Source organism: Panicum virgatum, chromosome 5K, assembly GCF_016808335.1.
Source record: "Panicum virgatum strain AP13 chromosome 5K, P.virgatum_v5, whole genome shotgun sequence".
Taxonomy (NCBI): Eukaryota; Viridiplantae; Streptophyta; class Magnoliopsida; order Poales; family Poaceae; genus Panicum; species Panicum virgatum.
The window spans coordinates 49418410-49437586 of record NC_053140.1 but is presented as its reverse complement, the minus strand read 5'-3'; the positions used below and the strand labels follow the sequence as shown (position 1 = coordinate 49437586).

The 19177-nt window shown below is 46.1% G+C and overlaps 2 protein-coding genes across 2 annotated transcripts; one reads left to right on the top strand and one right to left on the bottom strand.

Moving 5' to 3' along the window:
- Positions 1–1231: 1231 nt before the first annotated feature.
- On the bottom strand, positions 1232–8136 carry LOC120708145 (glycerophosphodiester phosphodiesterase GDPD6-like). The gene is made up of 12 exons (XM_039993261.1): positions 7887–8136; positions 7180–7358; positions 6751–6934; positions 6415–6489; positions 5788–5897; positions 5334–5552; positions 4837–4992; positions 3768–3972; positions 3340–3385; positions 3146–3261; positions 1821–1951; positions 1232–1714 (listed from the first exon to the last, which is right to left on the bottom strand). The coding sequence occupies exons 1-12, from the start codon at positions 7903–7905 to the stop codon at positions 1442–1444; spliced, it is 1713 nt and encodes a 570-aa protein (XP_039849195.1). The 5' UTR covers positions 7906–8136; the 3' UTR covers positions 1232–1441.
- Positions 8137–8550: 414 nt separating this feature from the next.
- Positions 8551–10512, top strand: LOC120708144. The gene is made up of 2 exons (XM_039993260.1): positions 8551–9059; positions 10250–10512. Exon 1 carries the CDS (start codon positions 8641–8643, stop codon positions 9052–9054), a length of 414 nt encoding a protein of 137 aa, XP_039849194.1. The 5' UTR covers positions 8551–8640; the 3' UTR covers positions 9055–9059; positions 10250–10512.
- The last annotated feature ends 8665 nt before the right edge of the window (positions 10513–19177 follow it).

Genomic DNA, 19177 nt, shown 5'->3' with positions numbered 1-19177 from the left:
CGGTTAACGCTAATGACGCACTCAAGCCATGATTAGCGACTAAACACGTGATTAGCGAGCATGATTAACACAGGGGTGTTACAGCCCGAGGTGATTTTTGCCAGGCTGTACTATTGATCGCGCGTTACCAAGACGCACAGTGCAGCCGCTAGCGCCACCCACGCCACGCGCGTCGGTCTGCAACGCCAGTTAGACACGACAGCTCGGCGACGGAGTATCATAACGCTTACGCGGTAGACCCAACAGTCTACGCCACAACCTACACCGCCTCAACGGGCACCTCGCCGATGGGACAGGTGAGGACCCTCCTCGGTCAGAGAGTCTACAGGGCGACGAAGCGTATCCGGCAAGAGATTCACAAAGCACTGTTAATGTCTTTTTCGTGGTATACTATACATCCTCGTTGGGCCCACCTGTCGGGGTCCAACACATGTGTACGCGCCTCCCTTGCGCTATAAAAGGGAGACGCCCGTTAGAGAAGAACTCAAGTCGAAACAGGGGACTTGGAGGCAGAGGGGAGAATGATCCACAAACACAAGAAATATACAACTCTCAGTGGACGTAGGGTATTACGCTCCGGCGGCCCGAACCACTCTAAATCCTCGAGTGTTCTTGTGTGCTTGCTTCATGAGGATATTTGAGTAATCACTTGCACTTCCCCGAGTAACCACCCTCTGGAATTAGCCGGGTGCACTACGCCACCCGGCTGTGGCCCTCTTCCTAGAGCCACAACAATACTAAAATACTACATGGACTAAAATTTAGCCCCTAGAACCAAACAACCGCAAAAGCGTTCCAGCCATCGATCTCACCATTTTTTTTCTTGGCGAAACTTTTTTTTAACTCAAATCTGAACAACAATCCCAACGAACCAGAGCTCGCTCAGTTCGCTCCAGTGTCAATCAGGGTTTACAAAACCGGTGGGAACCGGTCGGTACCAAACCGGCCCAAATCAAAATTCAAATTTGAATTAAAAAAATGAAAATTCCCAAAAAAATTTCTAAAAATACTTCAAGGTGCGACGAATCTAATGGTGTCAAATTTTCTCAAAAATTCGTTCGTTTAACATACTTTTCGGGCATTTAAAGTTAAATAAAAAAAGAAAAAAATGAGACGGCCCATTAAGGCCCACTTGGTAAACCGGTCAAACCGGCCGGTATACCCTTCCAAACCGGTTACACATGCGATTTTAAATTTGGATTTGAATTCAAACCGGTCAAACCGGCCGGTATACCGGTACGAACCGGTTGAACTGAGTTTTTTGAATTCAAATTTGAATTTGACCGGTGCCGACCGGTTTCTGGCCAAACCAGACCGGTATACCGGTACCGGACCTCGGCGGTTTGGCCGGTCCGGTCTGCTGTCAATTCGCTCGGTACTCCGTACATGCTACAACCAGCCCCATGAAACACACAATCATGAACGCGGCCATGAAACCGGGCTATTCTACTTCGACCTGGTACCACTGCACGGACCCGACATCGCCGTCGATCTCGAGCACGCACACGGACCTGACGAGGTAGGAGACGGCGTCGTCGACCGTGTCGAACCTGGCGAGGTCGGGGGGCAGCGCCTCCCCCGGCCACCTCTCCAGCCAGCCCTTGAGCCTCGTCTCCAGCTCCTCCCGCGACACGAACTCCTCGTCCATGCCGGGCTCTATCAGCACGTACGTGTCCGACTGGATGTCCGCTCGCCGCCTCCGCGCCGCGCAAACCTACCCAACGAACACGACGGTTACTTTCTCCGCAATAGAGACCAGGTTACTAGGGAAAAATCAACTAGTAGCTTGAGCGAAATTTACTCCGTGGCGAGACTTGGACTACCTGGGGTCCGTGGCGTTGAATTCCCGGCGGTCGCTTCAACGAGGCCGTGGAAAAGCTCGCGGCGGCGCCGGCCGGGAACGCTGCCGCCCTCGGCGATCGCCGGCGGGGCAGCAGCGACGTCCTCGTGCCTGCGTGGGAGGAGACAGGTCAGGTACAGATGCGCAATGGTGGGCGTACGGAAAATGCCACGAAAAAAAACATTGACTACTCGTGGAAGAGCGTTTTGTTTCACATGCATGACTTCTCCACCATGATCCAGATTTTTTTTTTGCCCTGGGGCTTTTTCCAAAAGGTTGCCCGGTTCAAAAGCGGACTGAGCGCCAGGTGTGGATTTCCGTGCCAAAGCTGGGGATCAGTGCAGCCCTCTTTCCAAAATGTTTCCAAAGATGATGCTAAAAATTGGAGGGTTGATTTCTTGCTAGCGTTCGTTTGGATCCAAATGCTGATATAGTTGAAAATGCTAAATTTTAGCATTAGTACTTACATCCAAATAAGAGTGCTAATAGGATGGGCTAAAGTTTAGCCAACATTTTATTAAAAAAAAAGTTTAGCCCACACTCAAAAACTTTAGCAAAATATGAGTGCTAATAGATATTAAAATTTAGCACTCAACTTTTACCCTTCCAAACATACTCTTAGTCCGTGTTTCGGGTTCTAGTGAACGTAACGTAGTCATAGTCTACCTACTTTCGGTTAGCAACTGCAGGACGAGACTGATTTTCTTTGTCTTGCCAAGTCCTGGTCAAAAGGTTTGTGCTTGTGCACACAATCAGTCAAATCACAAAGAAATTATCCCATGAAATCGTAGCGGGGTCTTGCTAGAAAAAAATTGCAATATCCCTCGGAAGTCGTCCCTAGACTTTCAGCAATGCAGTTAAGTTACAAGTGTGGACAGTTTTGTTTTAAGCTGACTAGATGACTTGTTCTAGCCTAAGGTTGCTAGACCAGTTGGTCGACAGCTTCCGGCGGCACCCCCGCGGCCGGAGTTCGATTCTCATCATAAACGAATTTCCGGTTCGTGGGGTAAAAAATCTTCCTCGTTGTGCTCGCCGCAAGACACGGCCCTTGTAAGCATGGGTCAGAGTTCGAGGGGTTTCTCGGCTGAAAGAAATCGTTGTCGCTTCCTCTTAATAAAAAACGGGGGACCCCTGTTTTTTAGATGACTTGTTCTAGATGCCGATAAAAAAAACTCTGCAAAATCGATCACCAGATCCGTATGCAGTGACTGATGCTTCAACAGGGAGAGGTGGAGAGCCATGGTGTGCAGTATGCTATTTGAGCAGCAGAACAGAGGATAAGAGTGGTTGGGAAACTGACGTTACCGCTGAGCAGTCCGCCGGCGGAGCCGCACTCCGGCGGCCGGGCTACCGCCGCCGCCGCCGCCGCCGTTTCCATTCTTCCTTGGCTCAGGTTGTGAGGCCTGAAATCTTCTTTATCCCTTCAACGGCTCCCACACCTGAAGCTTGAGGTTATCCTCCTCTGCATCGAGATTGGTGACGAGAGCGTCTATCTAGACAGGACTGGTTCCTTCCCAGTGAGGACAGATAGGGACATGCTACCACCTGAACCACTAGTGCCCAGTTGCATTTTTTTTTATAGTGTATCCAGTTGCATTTCAACACACTCTGGCAGGTGAGTACGACTGCAGGTCGACTGTGCAAACACTAATATCCAATTTAGAGACCAATTCAACTGGTATAATATGATGATATGATATAAGCAACTTGGCAACTTGTTCATCGTTGGATGAGCAATGAACAATGGTACAGAATCTATCAAGCACAACTCGTGCTAACAACTTGTCAACTACCTACCAGAAAACAACTCGTTTCTTTAACCTTCCAAGGTCCGAGTAACACCATGACATACTTGTGTAGTCTTGCAAGTACTAATAATTATCACCAAAGAATGATTACAGACCTTCATATGCTGAGATCATTTGACTAATTCTTACTAGAAGGCTGTTTGCGGTCTCATCCTTCTGGTGTGGGGATGTCAATTCTTGGTACCGGTGGAGGGTTCTGGTGAAATCTGTAAACAGACCATCAACCCCCACAGTGTTTATCCAGAAATCATATTCAGCGTAGGGATCCTGATGAAAGTTGAAGTGCAGGAACTTGTTCTCATTCCTGTACGTGTATGGGTGTACCTGCACAACAACAGATGAACAGACTACCATTTAACATGTTTCGGGGTACATATTATTTGAAACACATTGTGGGACAAAGCAAGTGTAAAAAAGGTGCGCATAGCAGCGTAATAATTTGGTCCACATGTTCTTTGCAGCAGAAAGTTTGCACCGTAATGCATAGCTAAACACTTTAATGAGAGCTCACCAAAGTGACTAATTCAACCAGAATTAGACTAAACAAGACCACTTGTTACTGGGGAACGGAGTTCACTCCTACCAATTCAACACATAGGACAAGGTGGGGATCAGGACACAGCTGTCAGTAACCTTAAAAAAAGAGGCATGTGCTTTGTTGAAGGTGTTGGCAGCTAGGTGACGTGTTGTGTCCCAACCCAATTCATTCAGTGATTGGCCAGAGTTTTAGTTGATGTACATGATACTGGAACTACAAAGGCAGCCATGACGTTTAATAGGATACTTCTGGTTACCGGTGACCAGATGACGAACCTAGAAGACGGCAGTTAACAAATGGAAGTTGGTCCAACTAGCATCAATTACTCTACAACAATCCATGTAAAACCTCAAGATAATTGCAATGGTTACAAACAAGGCAACGTATGCTATGCAAACCACCTTCGTATGCAAACTATGAAAACTCCAATCTGTACCACAGGATCAAGATCCAAGGGGCATGAGGAGGGGGGTAATTTTACAATTAACCGCCCGCCTTTGGATTAGATAATCACACTTTTGCAAATCCCCCCTCCCACTCCCCATGCGCCCTCCCTAGGATCTTGATCCGGTGGTCCAGATTGGAGTTTCCATAGTTTCCATACGAAGGTGGTTTGCATAGCATACGTTGCCTACAAACAAATGGTGTACCTGTAGATTATGAGCATGTGCCCGTGCAACAAGATCACTTGGTGGCATCAAGTAGTTTCCTGCAGCCGGAACAATGGTATCTTTCCATGGACCAAGGCCGACTACATATTTCCCAATGTATGCAAGGTAGTCATCTGAAGTGATTTCCCAGTATGACTGCAAATGAGAAATGGCATAAGTAATATCCAAACTCCAAAGATGCTCTACTGAAGTTGCAAATAATGAACTCCAAAATCTCAAGGATTGGTTTTTTTGCTATCCAAACTAGGGGTGTCAATGGGTGACCCTTAGGGGCACCTCCAACCCTCTTTAGTTCAAAATATTGTACTAGTTTTCCAAAATGATATATCGTTTTGGAAAACTAGTACAATATTTTGAACTAAAGAGGGTTGGAGGTGCACCTAAGGGTTATCCACTTGCACCCCTAATCCAAACTGTTTTTCTTTCATAGCATTGGTTCAAAAGGGTCAGAGACACTGTTACAAAAAGGTTAGTACCTGGTTCGTGTCTTGTGTTCTCACTGTTATATCATCAATCAAAAATATCTTGGGAGAGTCAATCAATTTTGATACATGTACAATGGAGGTAGGAGCAAAGGATTGTATAAATAATGGCTGCTTCATCCAATTCTCTGACATGTATTGACCTTTGTATCCATATTTAAGCAAGGTATCCACAAATTTGTCCTCAAACTTCTTTCCGTCAGCCCACTTCACCTGTGCAAAGTAATGCGAACTCATTATGTTACGCCAGAAATTGAGAAGTTAGCTCCTTACATAGTCATGGAAAAAATACAATGACGAAGTTTTGCAACCAGCAGCTGTTACGATCATTCTACAGAACGTTCGTATGTAACATCTAAGCAGACGTTTTTGGTGGCAGTGAAATAACTAGAGAATACAGCAAATCATAATGAAGTGCATATTTCTTCATAAGAACAAGGGGACTTACATGCTTGTTGATAAAAACAGGATCTTTAATCTCTGGATATACGCCGACAGTTCTGTCCGCATCTAGGGCAATTGAAATGAATTCTTCAAATGTGATGATTGTAAACATACCTGCATGACAGGAAAATAATGGATTGCTATTATTAATCCAAAATCACACTCTTTCATGCCAGTTCATGGAAATGTGCTCATTATTCAAGTCAAGTCAAACACCAAATAATATAGCTGTACTAGTTCTAAATAAACTAGGAAATTGATTAAAAATAACAATTATGCTAAATCAACAAATAAGATTGTATTAGATGATGGGAAGAAATGTTATGGAAAAAGGAGCCAACAAATCACATCCTATACATTTCTGAGATCTCTAATTAAAACAACAGAATTCCTTCCAAGAATATTATTGCACTCATATAGCTACGAAGCTACAACAGGATATGTTCTTTACAATGAATAGAAACATATCAAAATACTTCCATGAAGAAAAATGACAATATTTTGCGAGGCAAGTGATGAAAAATTAATCGCTTCAAGGATCTTTAAAGAGCAACAGCATGATCGTAGAAGACGAAGTATCACTGATCACATGAAACAAATATAATAAAAAAGATGCAAAGGGTATCCATACCATTGTACTGTTGATCTCGGAACGAGTATCTCTGCTTCACTTTAAGTGTTTTAAGTTCCTCCAGTGTGAAGTCCACTACAAACCAAAACTTCAATATTAGTTTAAATAATCAAGAATACTTATCATTCTCATTGCACCCATTATAGCAACATGAAGTTGAATTTTTTCAATATATTTTCTGTAAATAGTGTTCGAGTCCATCAATAAAACATTTATCATTCTCATTGCACCCATTATTATATCCTTATTGCTTAATTACTTTTCATGTTGTAGATATTGAAATTACAATGGCAACAAAATGAGTGAAGGAATCAAGGTTGGTTGTAAGATGCAAACCTACAAACCATCCAGTAACATTAAACCACTCCACTTCATAGGTTCTTCTTCGATTGGCAAACTCCTTACGCTTGGCAACATCAGTTGTTTCATCAAGTGTAACATCATGTAAACAGATCAAGGCCCCATCTTTGCTAGCAAGGATGTCAGTCTCTATAAAATCTGCACCTTCCTCAATAGCCCTCTGCAATAGGATTTTTTTTTCTGTTAAGTGTAATTTCAATTTTATAATGACATATTGTCCGTACACTACAAAAAATTATAAACTTTTCATATGTGAATTCGATAGTCATATGCAGTGATCAATATCTGCAGCCCCTTTAGTGTTTAGGTGTATCTGCTTATGAAAAAAATTCTTTTTCCATTAGCAAAATAGAAAAAATGAAATCCTGCTATGATTTTACGCGATTGCAATTTTCTAAGCAGTACCAGGTATGCAGCAGCTGTTTCTTCAGGAATTTCCCCGTTTGAGCCACGATGAGCAATGTTATATGGCCGAAACGTCTGCATGGGCCTTTTCTCTTCATTCTTCGTCTTACTTGGTAGTGGAAAGAGAGGTCTAGCAAATGCCAAATGTAATTGTAGCAGAAGAAAAAGAGGCACAAAACCTGTAAGGGATGTTGATGCAGATAAATTAGAGATACACCAACGTGCATAATGCAAATGCAAGTAGAGGGAAAGCTTTTCCCACATAGGGCGGCATATGAAATCAGAACAAGTCTTATCACATCAGAGTATATCTCTTCAGTAGTTCAGTGTGAAATTAGTACCATGATCTAATTTGCCCCCACCAACCCATCAATTTCCCTATTAAGCAGCCTCGAAGGCACCAAATCCACGTTATACCCGATCCAGCCATATCAATCTCAGAAAGGCATACCAAACACACACAGAAATAGCAACAGATAGGCAATTCAGAGCAAGCTCGTTCTACATCCAACAGCCAACTCAATGCCGCCCCCCTGAAAATGCTAAGGCGGTCCCACAAAGCTAAAAAAAAATAGAGAACGCCTAATCATCTACAGCAATCAGTACAGAGACACGGGGTTTATCAGATCGGCGGGCAGTTGCCGAGCACTGCAGCGAGCATTCGACAAATCAGAAAGAGTCCGCCAATCGAGGGGATGATCACTTACAGAGAGAAGAAGGGCGCATGGTGCAGCGGTGGTCCCTCCCCCTCTCGCCCACACTCTTCTTGCTCCACTTCCCTCCCCACTCCCCAGCTCCCCGCTATATGCGTGCGAGCGACGCAGCGAGCAACGGTTCCAGGGGAGAAGAAGCGGAGGCGGTGCGGCTCCTCGCTCCGTGCCGCGCGGCTGCGCTGCGCCTGCGCCCCACCTCCTCTCTCCAGTCTCTCCACTCTCTCCCGCTTTTTCTTTCCGTCACGACATCACCCCTCAATCGCCATCACCACGACGGAACGGACTATCCAACCAATCAATACACGCCCCAACCAATGAGATCGCCCTACGGCTACGGCCTACGACTAAAGCTACCGTTCACTGACAGGTGGCCACAACGTCACGCAGCTTCTCCGGGGCCCACCCGTCTGCGAGAGTGAGTTGACGCGTGCGGTTACACGTTTCCGGCGCAGCTGACGGAATATTCTGGGGGCACAACTCCGAATCGCGCTGGCGAACGTGGGAATCTGCGCGGCTCCTGGGCTCCCGCGCCGGCCTGCTGCCTTTATGGGCCCGAGTGGGCCGAGCCTGCTCCGCACGGCCCGCGTGGGCACCAGGTTCCCACGTGCGGCCCACGTTCTCCGCGCAACAGCACCCGTCGAGAGCCCATCGCCGTTTCCAGCGTGTTCTCTGGCTTCTCGCCGCATCGCCGCCGGATCCGCCCATTCCCCCTACGCTCTCCGTCGATCCCGCAACCGCGGCGACCCCGATGGCCTCCGCCGCCTCCTCCGCCGCCGGCGCCGGCAAGTCTCTGTTCCAGGGCCTCCGCAGGTTCCTCAAGAAGCCGTGGGAGATCACGGGCCCCTGCGCCTCGCCCGAGTACCGCGGCGCGCTGCCTAGCGCGCTCGAGTACCGCGTCAAGTGCCCGGCCACCGTGCGCGACGACCGCGACAAGGCCATCGTGCCCACCTCCGACCCGGAGACCGTCTACGACATCAAGTACTTCGTCCGCGACCGCCGCCGGAACCGCCCGCCCGTGCGGCGCACCCTGCTCCGCAAGCCCGACCTCGAGCGATACATGGCCGCCAAGCAGTTCGACCCCACCAAGGACTTCCCGGTGCCGTACGTCAACACCACCGTCGAGGAGGACGACAACGCTGTGGGCGGAGGCTACCAGAAGTGAGCCAGGTGAGGAGTGTTGTTTCGTGCTGCTCCTTAGATCTGTGGTTGCAGCTAGGGCTTCGTCGTTGCTGGTAGTTACCCAGATGCTCATTCTTTGCGATTAGAATCAGGGATATATTCATCTTTGCAAAACGAGCTATCTCGCGAGACAGTTACCCAGACAGAGTACACTTGAATTGCGTGATGCCTATGTCGTTCTGCCTGATACTTGCATATGGAATAGCTGATTTGGTAGGCGTGCAATGTCATACAAGGCATAGTTTCATATCAACCAAGCCACAGAACTTGACATGACGACGGCATTAATAATATTGAGATAGTATCTTTATGGCCTGCATTATTGTCTGGATGGAGGGATGTTTATCTGCTTATGCTAGCTAGTAATTTGATATATGCCCTAAATTCCTAATTCAGTTTGTCAATGCTTGTGATTTATGTTGGCGTAAGCTTTCGTTGTTGAGTTGTCATTTTCATTAAGTTGAATTGCTTCATTTCAAGTATGTCACTCTAGGGAACCTCTGTTATTATATCTTATACCTGGGATTTGGTACTGGTTGTGGGAGGGAATTTAGCTTCTGACGTGTACTGTAGTGACAAATGGTAGCGTAACCTTTTCCACATCGGATGAACAAATTTTCAGAAACTGGAATATGGTTCTCTTAAAGACAATAGATACTGTCATGTTTGAGTTGGTCCAGTATGTTGATATGTAGCATGCTGATTTTGCTCACAAGAATCTCAAAACTTGTATGTTAGTATGCTGATTTTCATCCACCAATGAGGAAACTTCATATGGAGGTCAGCTTGCATGCTAAATAGTCCATCAGTTGTCAACTGCTATCATTGTAATATGGTAGTCAATGAATAGGCAATATTTCATGTCTTGTGTTCAGAATCTCTGGTGTTCGACCTGCTTTTCATGTCAACTGCAGTATCCCATTTGCTTTCATGAATAACCTCTTGTGATCTTTTGTCAATGCTTGTCATGTTAGCATAGCAATTTTAGCACCACAGCCAAGTGGAGTCTATTTTCTGAAGTTTGCACATACATTGAGGTTTGGACCTTGAAGGCTTGAACAATAGCTATGCCAGATTTGAACTTTAAAGTGTGGAAGTCATGTCTAAATATTTTCCTCTTTTATATGGTTATTATGTTGCGAGAAAAATTACTGATTTGATGCTGTTTCGTTTGGCAGGCATCTATGTTGTTGTGCTCGAATTCCCATCTTGATGTTGAAGCCCATTTTCATTTCTACTTTTAAATATCCCTTTTTCTATTGTTCCCAATGAAAAGTCTCTGATTGTAAAAGATGATGGCTGCAATAATTTGGCACTTGCGGAGCTCTCCGGATGCACCTTTCTTGCAAGTTGTATTCCAAAACTCTGCAACCTGATACGGATGTTATGACTTGATGCAGAACTTATAGTTTTTGTTCAAATTATAGATATTAACTAGAAAGATGCAGAACTTAAGGTTTTTGTTCAAATTATAGATATTAACTAGAAACCTATCGTGGCTTTGCCGCGCCCTCCGTGAGTTAAGTCAGTCTTTTACGGAGAACAGCAATCATAACAGTACTGCTTCACTCTTTTTGATGTGAGTGGAGACCATTTCTGAATAGAGCTACACACGTTTGAAACATTTGTGGTAAAATTATATTTATATGATTCATGAATTTTGAGTGCCTGCAAATAGTACATGGTACCACGATAAAGTTACATATTAAATATAAAATTGTGGATCATATAATTTGGACCTTCAAAGGTTACCGATTGTGCTCATAAAAGAGGAAGGAAAGCATGTCTCATGTCACTAATTGTCTCATGTCACTAATTGATGTGGACTTTAGTTTATGCATATAGTAATTATTATATGTAGATAAATGCATTTTTTTGTAAGCAATGTAGGTAAGATAAATCTGTCGCTTCGTTATTTTCGTATATGTGTCATGGTTTGGAGTCTGTTGTTGCACTTAGTATATATTTTGGGTATTCTATTATCATGACGCTACTATTTAAGTAATATATTATTTGTGTGTCAAAATGGATCTATGTTTTTTTTGCTATATTTATGATGGTGAAAGGAGGGGTAAAATTATTTATTAGGGAGGTCAGAGCACAATTAGTTGTAATTGAGAAATGAAGAGATTTCGACTTTTAATCATGTGGCAGTTAACAGACGCGGTGGCATTTTTATTAAGGAAGTAGTGGTCATATTAAAATATGACGTGTTATTGTGGAGGTAATGCGAGAAGCTATAGGAGAACGGTGCTACAATATTGTATTTTTAGCAAAGTAGGATCTTATGTTGAACGAATTACGAAAATGCATTGAATTTATAATTTTGTTGTGTAGCAAAGCTTTAGATTTTGAAATTTTAAGAAATGTTTGTATTCAAAACTTTTTTTAGAAAAGCACTTTGAATTTAAATTTGTAGTATATATTAAAGTTGTAGATTTTGAAATTATAAACAACTTTTGAACATTTGTATCGAACACTTTCTAATTTGAAGACATTTTTGTGTCCAAATTGTAGGTACAAAGGTTGTTTCTAATTTAAATTTGCTCTATAATAAAGTTGTAGTTTTCAAAAAAATTATTAAATTTTATATTAAACAACTTTTTAAACTTAAATATGGAACAACTTTTATTTCAACATATTTTGGTATTTCATATTGTACGCTTGTGTATAAGTAACGAATGGAACAAGTTGTAGTTTGATTTAATTGAAATCCGATGGTTCTTCTAAAAAATGGTGAGAGAGGACCATGATGGCAGGCTGATTTTATAAAAATTTAAGGTTTTGTTTGTAAATTTTCCTGAACCAGGAAGGTTGGAGCGTGGGTTGATTTTGATAAATATTGTGGGTTTTTTCGCAAAAAATATCTATGAGACGAGGCAAGACTGTGGATTGATTTCGTTAAAGGTTGAGAATCTTTTTGCAAAGTAATCGGAACTCGCAAGATCTGGGCCGTCCGCGCGGACGGATCATATGGCCGGGAAAGGTGAGCAACTGGGCACAATATGGGCTTGAGAAGTTCACTAGTTTTAGATCTTTAGAGATTACTATAATAGATTGTCCTTTCGCTTAGTCTAAGTGGAACTTGCTTCATGGTATTGCTTGTGCCAATTAAGAAAAAAAAACGCAGCCGGAGGGGTGAACAGACTCCACCGTTTTTCATTAAGAGGAAGCGACTACGACTTCTTCTGGCCGTGAAAAAACCCCCGAACCCTGGCCCACGCCCGAGAGGGCCAAGCCTTGCGGCGAGCACAACGAGGGGATTTTTTTACGCACGAGCGGAAATTCGTCCCAGCTGAGATTCGAACTCACGACCTCATGAAAACGACGCTACCGGGTTGGGCTAGCCAACTCGGCCGCCCAACCTTTCACTAATTAAGAATAAGTTAAGATTTAGAAAAGACAAGAAAATTGCGACCGAAGCACTGACGAAATTTTCCTAACAATCGAGCAGTATGTGATGACCTTATACTGTCCTTGAACTATCACATCTACAGCAAAAATCTGCACATTTTAAGCTGGTTGAAGTTCCAGGCCCAAACATTTAGTTGGATCAACGCAACAGCAAAGCCTGAACTTTTGAACACCCAGACATCAGCCAAGAACACCACACCCTCTAGAGCATCGAAAAATAGGAAACAGGAACATCATTATATATTTTCTACTGCTGACAGAAACCAGCCAGTCGCCAACATGGCCGAGGCGAGACTTTTTGTCAGGGGCTCAGGGCTCTGGAACTGGAACTGGAACTGGATCTATCACGACAGACGGAAGCAAACGGAAAAAAATTATGTGGAGACGGGCTGCAAACTGCGGCTTGTGCAGCCCCACTCTGGATGGACAACGCGTGGCAGACGCTGCAATCCGACGTGCGCAAATAGACGGTGTGGCGGCTCTGCAGCATGTGATTCGGCCGCCGCCCGGCTCCCGGCTCAACGACGCGGTCGGCTCCGACTCCCATCGAGTCATGCCCGTGCCGCTCGCTCAAAGCCGTAACTGTCGCGCCGCTCTCCACACCATGAGCCATGGCCTCATCTGGTATTCCATCCCCTCTCTGCAAGGAGCCAATCCAGATCTGCATGACCTCTCCATGTCACCGATGCCTCCTGCTTTCCTGTCTTGTGCCGTCGTGTTTGATCCATCGGTCCCTCAATTCCTCAACTGCGTTGTGCTAGTGAAGTGGAGTCCGAGTATTGCTTAATTGCTCCCCAATCCCCATTCGTATTGTCCAATTAGATTATGACGAGCTGAGAAGCAGAGTACTCCTACCAAAATAATAAAACTAAAACTGATGTTGATGACAACAGCAAACATGCTTTCAAAACTCCGATTAATTTTCATTTGGATATAGTTTCATCAAAGTATACATTGATCAAATTGTAAATCCAAATCCCGGTATTGTCTGAACAATCAACAGCGTCGTCTGCACTCTTCAGAGTCATCTCCCGCGGTAGCATCAACGACAGAACGAGTGAACGACTGAATACTAGGTTGGCCTCCATGGCGTCTGCTACTGCTAGGGTCGAGGAAAGTCGATGAACTCGTGTGGGGGGAGCGGGCGTTTCTGATGGTGACTTCCAACTAAACCTTTGGCCTCGTGCATGGCCTCCGGCGGCGTGGGATTGCGGTGAAACTGAATATTCCGGCTCGCCTCCTGTGATCGTCCTTCCTCATCCTGAGCCAGAGCCTTCGCATGCACTTGAGCCGAGCGTGTAATGGAGCTTGGAGCCGAGCAGCCAGATCCTGCAAAAGGCAAAGCCGCAGCAGCGCCTTCTCGCCGCGCGCGTCGGATTGCGTCACCTGCCACGCGTCGTCGATCCAGAGTGGGGCTGCACAGGCAGCACTTTGCACAGAATTTTTTAGCGAAACGGCAGTCTGCGCCGCGTTGCGCTGCGTCCATCGATGCTTCACTGTCTTCGCAGCAGCCACGAGTCTTGGAAGTGCCCGGCTGAGAACCACTAGCACGCCAACCAGGGTTTTCCTCAAGCTCCAGCCCTATATATGTGCAGTCTTCACTTGCTCGCCGTTCCAATCAGAAGCTCGCCTTCAAATTCTTCGGGCCATTATTGCTGTATTATTAATTTCTTTTTTATGTGTAATTTTTCTGTTGGTCGAGAATGTGAGTGATAAATGAATCGAAAATCATTCGGATGTTGGACAGATATTCCCATAAATATCCCCACTTCGTTTTTTGCAGCGGCGGAGTCATTCACCTTAGCACTGAAAGTTGGATACGAAAAGGAAGATTCCCGGCGATGCCATCCTAGGCTCGGCTGCATGTTGTCCTATACGGCCAAGGCAGGCCTGCGCGGCTGGGATGGCCAAGGCCCAAGGGCCAGTGAAGGCAGCGTGAGACCCGAACAGGCCTGGCGCCGCCGCCGGCCCGCATCGTCCGGACGGTGCTGCTAGAATCGTAACTGTGTGTCTGTGTTGAGCAAGAAATCAGGAGCAAGAACGTGTCAGACGGCCGGCGTCGTACGTATCGATCTTGAGCCGCGAATCGCGCAGCTGCCCTTGCATGCATGCATGTAGCTAGATCGAATCAATGTCTGATCGCTATAATCTCTCTATAATCAATGTCTGATCGCTATAATCTCTCTGTTTAGTAAGAAATATTTTCAAAACAATGGCAGCATATTTCCTTTTACCCGTATAAATATCAAGGCCCATCCTGGCGACCTGTCCAATCTCCTACATTTACTCGATAGTCAACATGAGGAGCGGCGGCGGCGGCGTTGGCCCAACGTACCTGATTCCCATCCTGTCCATTGTCCTTATTTGGTGCGGAGCTGTGCCTATACAGTGTACGGCCTCTACATCATCATCATCACATCGCCGTCGTCATCGTCGTGTCTTCTGTCTTCTCAATAACCTTGCTTGTCATTATGTGTTCGTAACCTTGCTACTTTGGGTGTGTTTTCCACCCGTAAACGCAAAAAAACCGTAAACGTATTAAAGTGAAAAGGAATTTTACTAATTTGAAGTACTAAATGAAGTCTATTTATAAAACTTTTTGCATGGATGGGCTGTAAATCGCGAGACGAATCTAATGAGCCTACTTAATCCATGATTTGCAACAGTGATGCTACAGTAACCATCCGCTAATTATTGATTAATCATGGATTAATTAGCATTATTAGATTCGTCTTGCGATTTACAACCCATCTGTGCAAAAGTTTTGTAAATAGACTTCATTTAGTGCTTCAAATTGGGAAGATTCGAAACGCAAATTTTTTTTGCGTTTACACCCTACCGAACTAAACACACCCTTTGTTGCGAAAGAAAGGAGGCGAGGGGCGCCGCCGCCGCCGTTTGCGGCCCCCGTTCCCTCGCCTCCGACCTCGCTGCCAGTGGTGATGAGGAGCGGGGGTCCGTCTCGTCAACAGATCGCCTGTCTTCGTAGAATCTTAGTCGAGTCCACCTAGGTCTAGGGTTTGCTCGCCATCGATGTTCGGCGGTGGAGTTAGGTTTTGCCGGAGGAGTGTGACTCCTCTGCGGCTTGCTTTTCCTGGCGACGCCGGCGATGCGGAAGCGACGGCGGCGCAACGGAATAATTTCTCCGAGTCTCTTCCGTTCTCCGATGGCGATTTACTCCGACGTCAATGGAGAGGCTGGGGAGACCTGTCCAGGAGTCGATGGCCGGCGCATCGTCGTCTTCTTCAGGTGATGATGTTGTTGACCCTGTTAATCTCGAGGAAGATGATCTTTGGTGAAAATCTTAGCTTTGCTCGGGTTGCCGGCGGTGGAATCGAAGGATGCGTCGTGGGTACGGGAGTTGGCCGATGCGCCTGGGAGGCGGTGTACTTGGCTGATTCGCCTAGAAGTAAACCCTCCTCTGCGGCCTCCACCTTGTGGAGATTGCCTCTGGTGCCCGACGACGATTGGGAAGCGGCTTCGGCGGCGGTGACGAACGGATCTCTGAAAGCTTCGAGGAAGATGAACAGGAGTTTTGGACTTCTTTGTAATTTTTTTTTGAAATCCTGTTTGTGAAAGCGCCGGTGTAATGCACTAAGATCAATACATTTTCGTTCTAAAAAAACCTTGCTTGTCATTCTGTACGCGCGCGTATTATCACATACCTTCTGATGAAAGAAAGCTACTGCTGATTCAGGTCGTCTTCTTCCACATGAGGCGATACAAGGGAGCTACTACTACTCAAACGGCACAATTTCGGATGCTTCTGCCGTCAACTCCGCATCAAGAGACGATGGCAGCAAGATCTACCTGAAATTTTGCACCAAGGATTTCTGTAAGGGGAAAATATGCTATTGCTGCCAGCTGACAAGTCAACCGGGCCATGTTACTTGTTACTACACGTGGGATGATTGCAAGGCGATGGGCCCTGCGTGCAACCCTAAGTGCCCACAGCTGGAGATCAAGGATCGGCCGACGAATGCCACCTTGTAGGTACTCGTTTGTTTTCAGTCTATATATATAAGTATTCTGGATCCCGTGCACCTCCCTCTGCCCAAGGGGAATAGAAGTTGGATAAGAAACCATTTTCAATCATCATCCCATCCTACAGATCGAAGAAGAGGCAAGTACTCTACCGTTTGCACTACATGAACGTCTGACGCTGCCACCAGACTGAAAATGGATCAGACCGGAATAAAAAAGAAATCCTAATAACCTCGATCAGCTCGCAACAGAAGAATCTGTAAAATTTAAAAGGGTCAAAGATTTGGGAATTTGCACGGATGATATTGCCGGCCTATTTGGGAGGGCTCCAGCTCCGGTTCCAAAACTAGCTTCTGCTGGAGCCCTCCCAAACGATGTTTTCGGTGATGGCTCCATCCATGGAGCTCCGTGGAGCCCCTGAATTCGCGCTCACTGGAGCAAATTCGACGAGGCGGAGCTAGCAAATCGTGGCTCCGGCCGGCTCCGCGCGCTTCCTCCTCGCCTTTCCCAGCCTTGCCCCCAGGTGGGGCCCGCCAGGGCGCAGCCCGCGAGGAGGAGGTGGCTGGCGGCGGTCATCTTTGGGGCGCGCACCTGCGTGGAGCCAGTGGCCGGCGGCGGCCGCTGGGGCGCGGCCTGCAGGGAGGAGAGGGCCGGCGGGGGCTGCGGGTAGAGGGGCCGGCGGCGGCAGCGGTCGCCGTGGGTAGGAGGGGGCCGGCGGGGGCCGCGGGTAGCGGCTGCGGGGAGGAGGGGACCGGCGGGGGACGCGGGGAGGGGCCGCGGGGAGCCGAAGGCGCGGGCGTTGGCTGAGAGGCGGCGGAGCCCGAAGCAGGAGGAGACCGGGAGGCGGGGCGGAGCAGAGGAAGGTGGCGATTGGATAAGGAGGAAAGGAGGGGGAAAAAGAAAATGGAGGAAAAAAGAAAAGGAGAGGAAAAAGGAAAAGAAAGAAAAAAAAGGAAAGAAAAAGAAAAAGAAAAGGAAAAAGAGAAATATAGGGAAGGGCAATTTAGACATTTCACAACATCAATCCAATAGGTGAAGCCATTTTGCCAAACGTTTTCCAAAACGGCTCCAGCTCCACCAGAGAAGCCGCTCCACCAGAGGAGCCGGAACCATTTTTGGAGGAGCCGGAGCTCTGCCAAACAGGCCCTGCATTGCATCCCCCGGTGTTTTGCATCCTTAATTACAGCACGAAGCTAATAAGTGTGCCCACCTGCCTTGTCTTATATCCAAAGCTTAGATTCCTTTTGGATCTAAGTGCTAATAGGCGAAAATGCTAAACTATAGCAATAGCTCATCCAAACGGGAGTGCTAGTGTGGTGCACTACTAAAATCAGTAGCTTTGCCGAATGCCAGGGTTAATTTTTATACAATTTGAGCCAAATATGTATAAAAATTAAATTGGATTGCAAAGAGACCACAAAGATCATGATTCGTTACCACCCTTACATAGTAAGTTATTCCAACTTTTTTGAGAGTCAAACTATTTTTATGTTTAATAAAAATTATAGAAAATATTACAAAAATTGATAGCAACAAATAGATATACTATGTATGTATATTTAATGAAGAATTTAATGATACTTATTTAGTATCATAAATATTAATACTTTATTATATAAATCTGATCAAACTTTAAATTTTTTAACTCTCCATAAAAATTAGAATAACTTACGATCTGAAATGGAGAGACGGAGGACCTAGCAACCGCTATCTTTGCTCTGTTCCCCTCCTCGCGTAGGATATATATATATATATATATATATATATATATATATATATATATATATATATATATATATATATATATATATGGTGTATATATATATATATATGGTGACATGTATTACTATATATATATATCATGGCTAGGTGACTATAAGATTTTTTTTTGGGCGGGGTCAATCACTGCCTGGATCGCGCGCAGAACCCATCACACACACCTCATCAAAACAAGCATTGCAGCAGCTGCCACATAGCCTTATGAGCGACGGCAACCATGCCTCAACCCTTGTGTGTGACGACTAATCAAACCTGGCCGGCCTCCTGCAGCCAGGCGGAATGCATGCGCGGCGCGCAACATCCAAACTTATTGAAGGAACCGTGTGACTGGCACGTCGCAGTTGCAGGACCCAAAGCAATTAAAGGGCTACCCTGACTACTCTCCTTTTGCATCCACTAGGCTACGCTCTGGCCGTCTTGCGTCTATACATACATACAGGCAGCCAAACAGGATACCGGCAACCAATCAGCCCCGGCTGCATGCATGCATGCATGCACGCACCATTGTTTTAGACAGACAGATCGAGTCCCATGCACGGTGTGTCAGGACGGACACTCATGGTGGTCGGATGAACGAACTCCATATTAACACCCCACTGGCGGCCAGTTGCTGATGGACCCGCCGCCTGCCAAGCTATCACCTGCCGCCACCGATCGCTCGATCGATCCATCTGCCGCGCGCGACCCTTTCAATTCGATCGTACGCGGGTTCCAATCCCCGATCGGCCATCGCCGTCTCTCTTGGCGCCGGCCTGGCCGGCACAGATCTATCCACGAGAGAAGTATTATAGCGGGTGAGAAGCTGGCGAAATTCTATCGGGAGATAAGAAAATAGGAGCGGGTGGTTCGCCACACGCTAGCAGAAGCGGGGCGAGAAGAGCTGCTTCTCCAGTCTCATCCGTCCACGTCACAGTGTAGCATTAAATTTT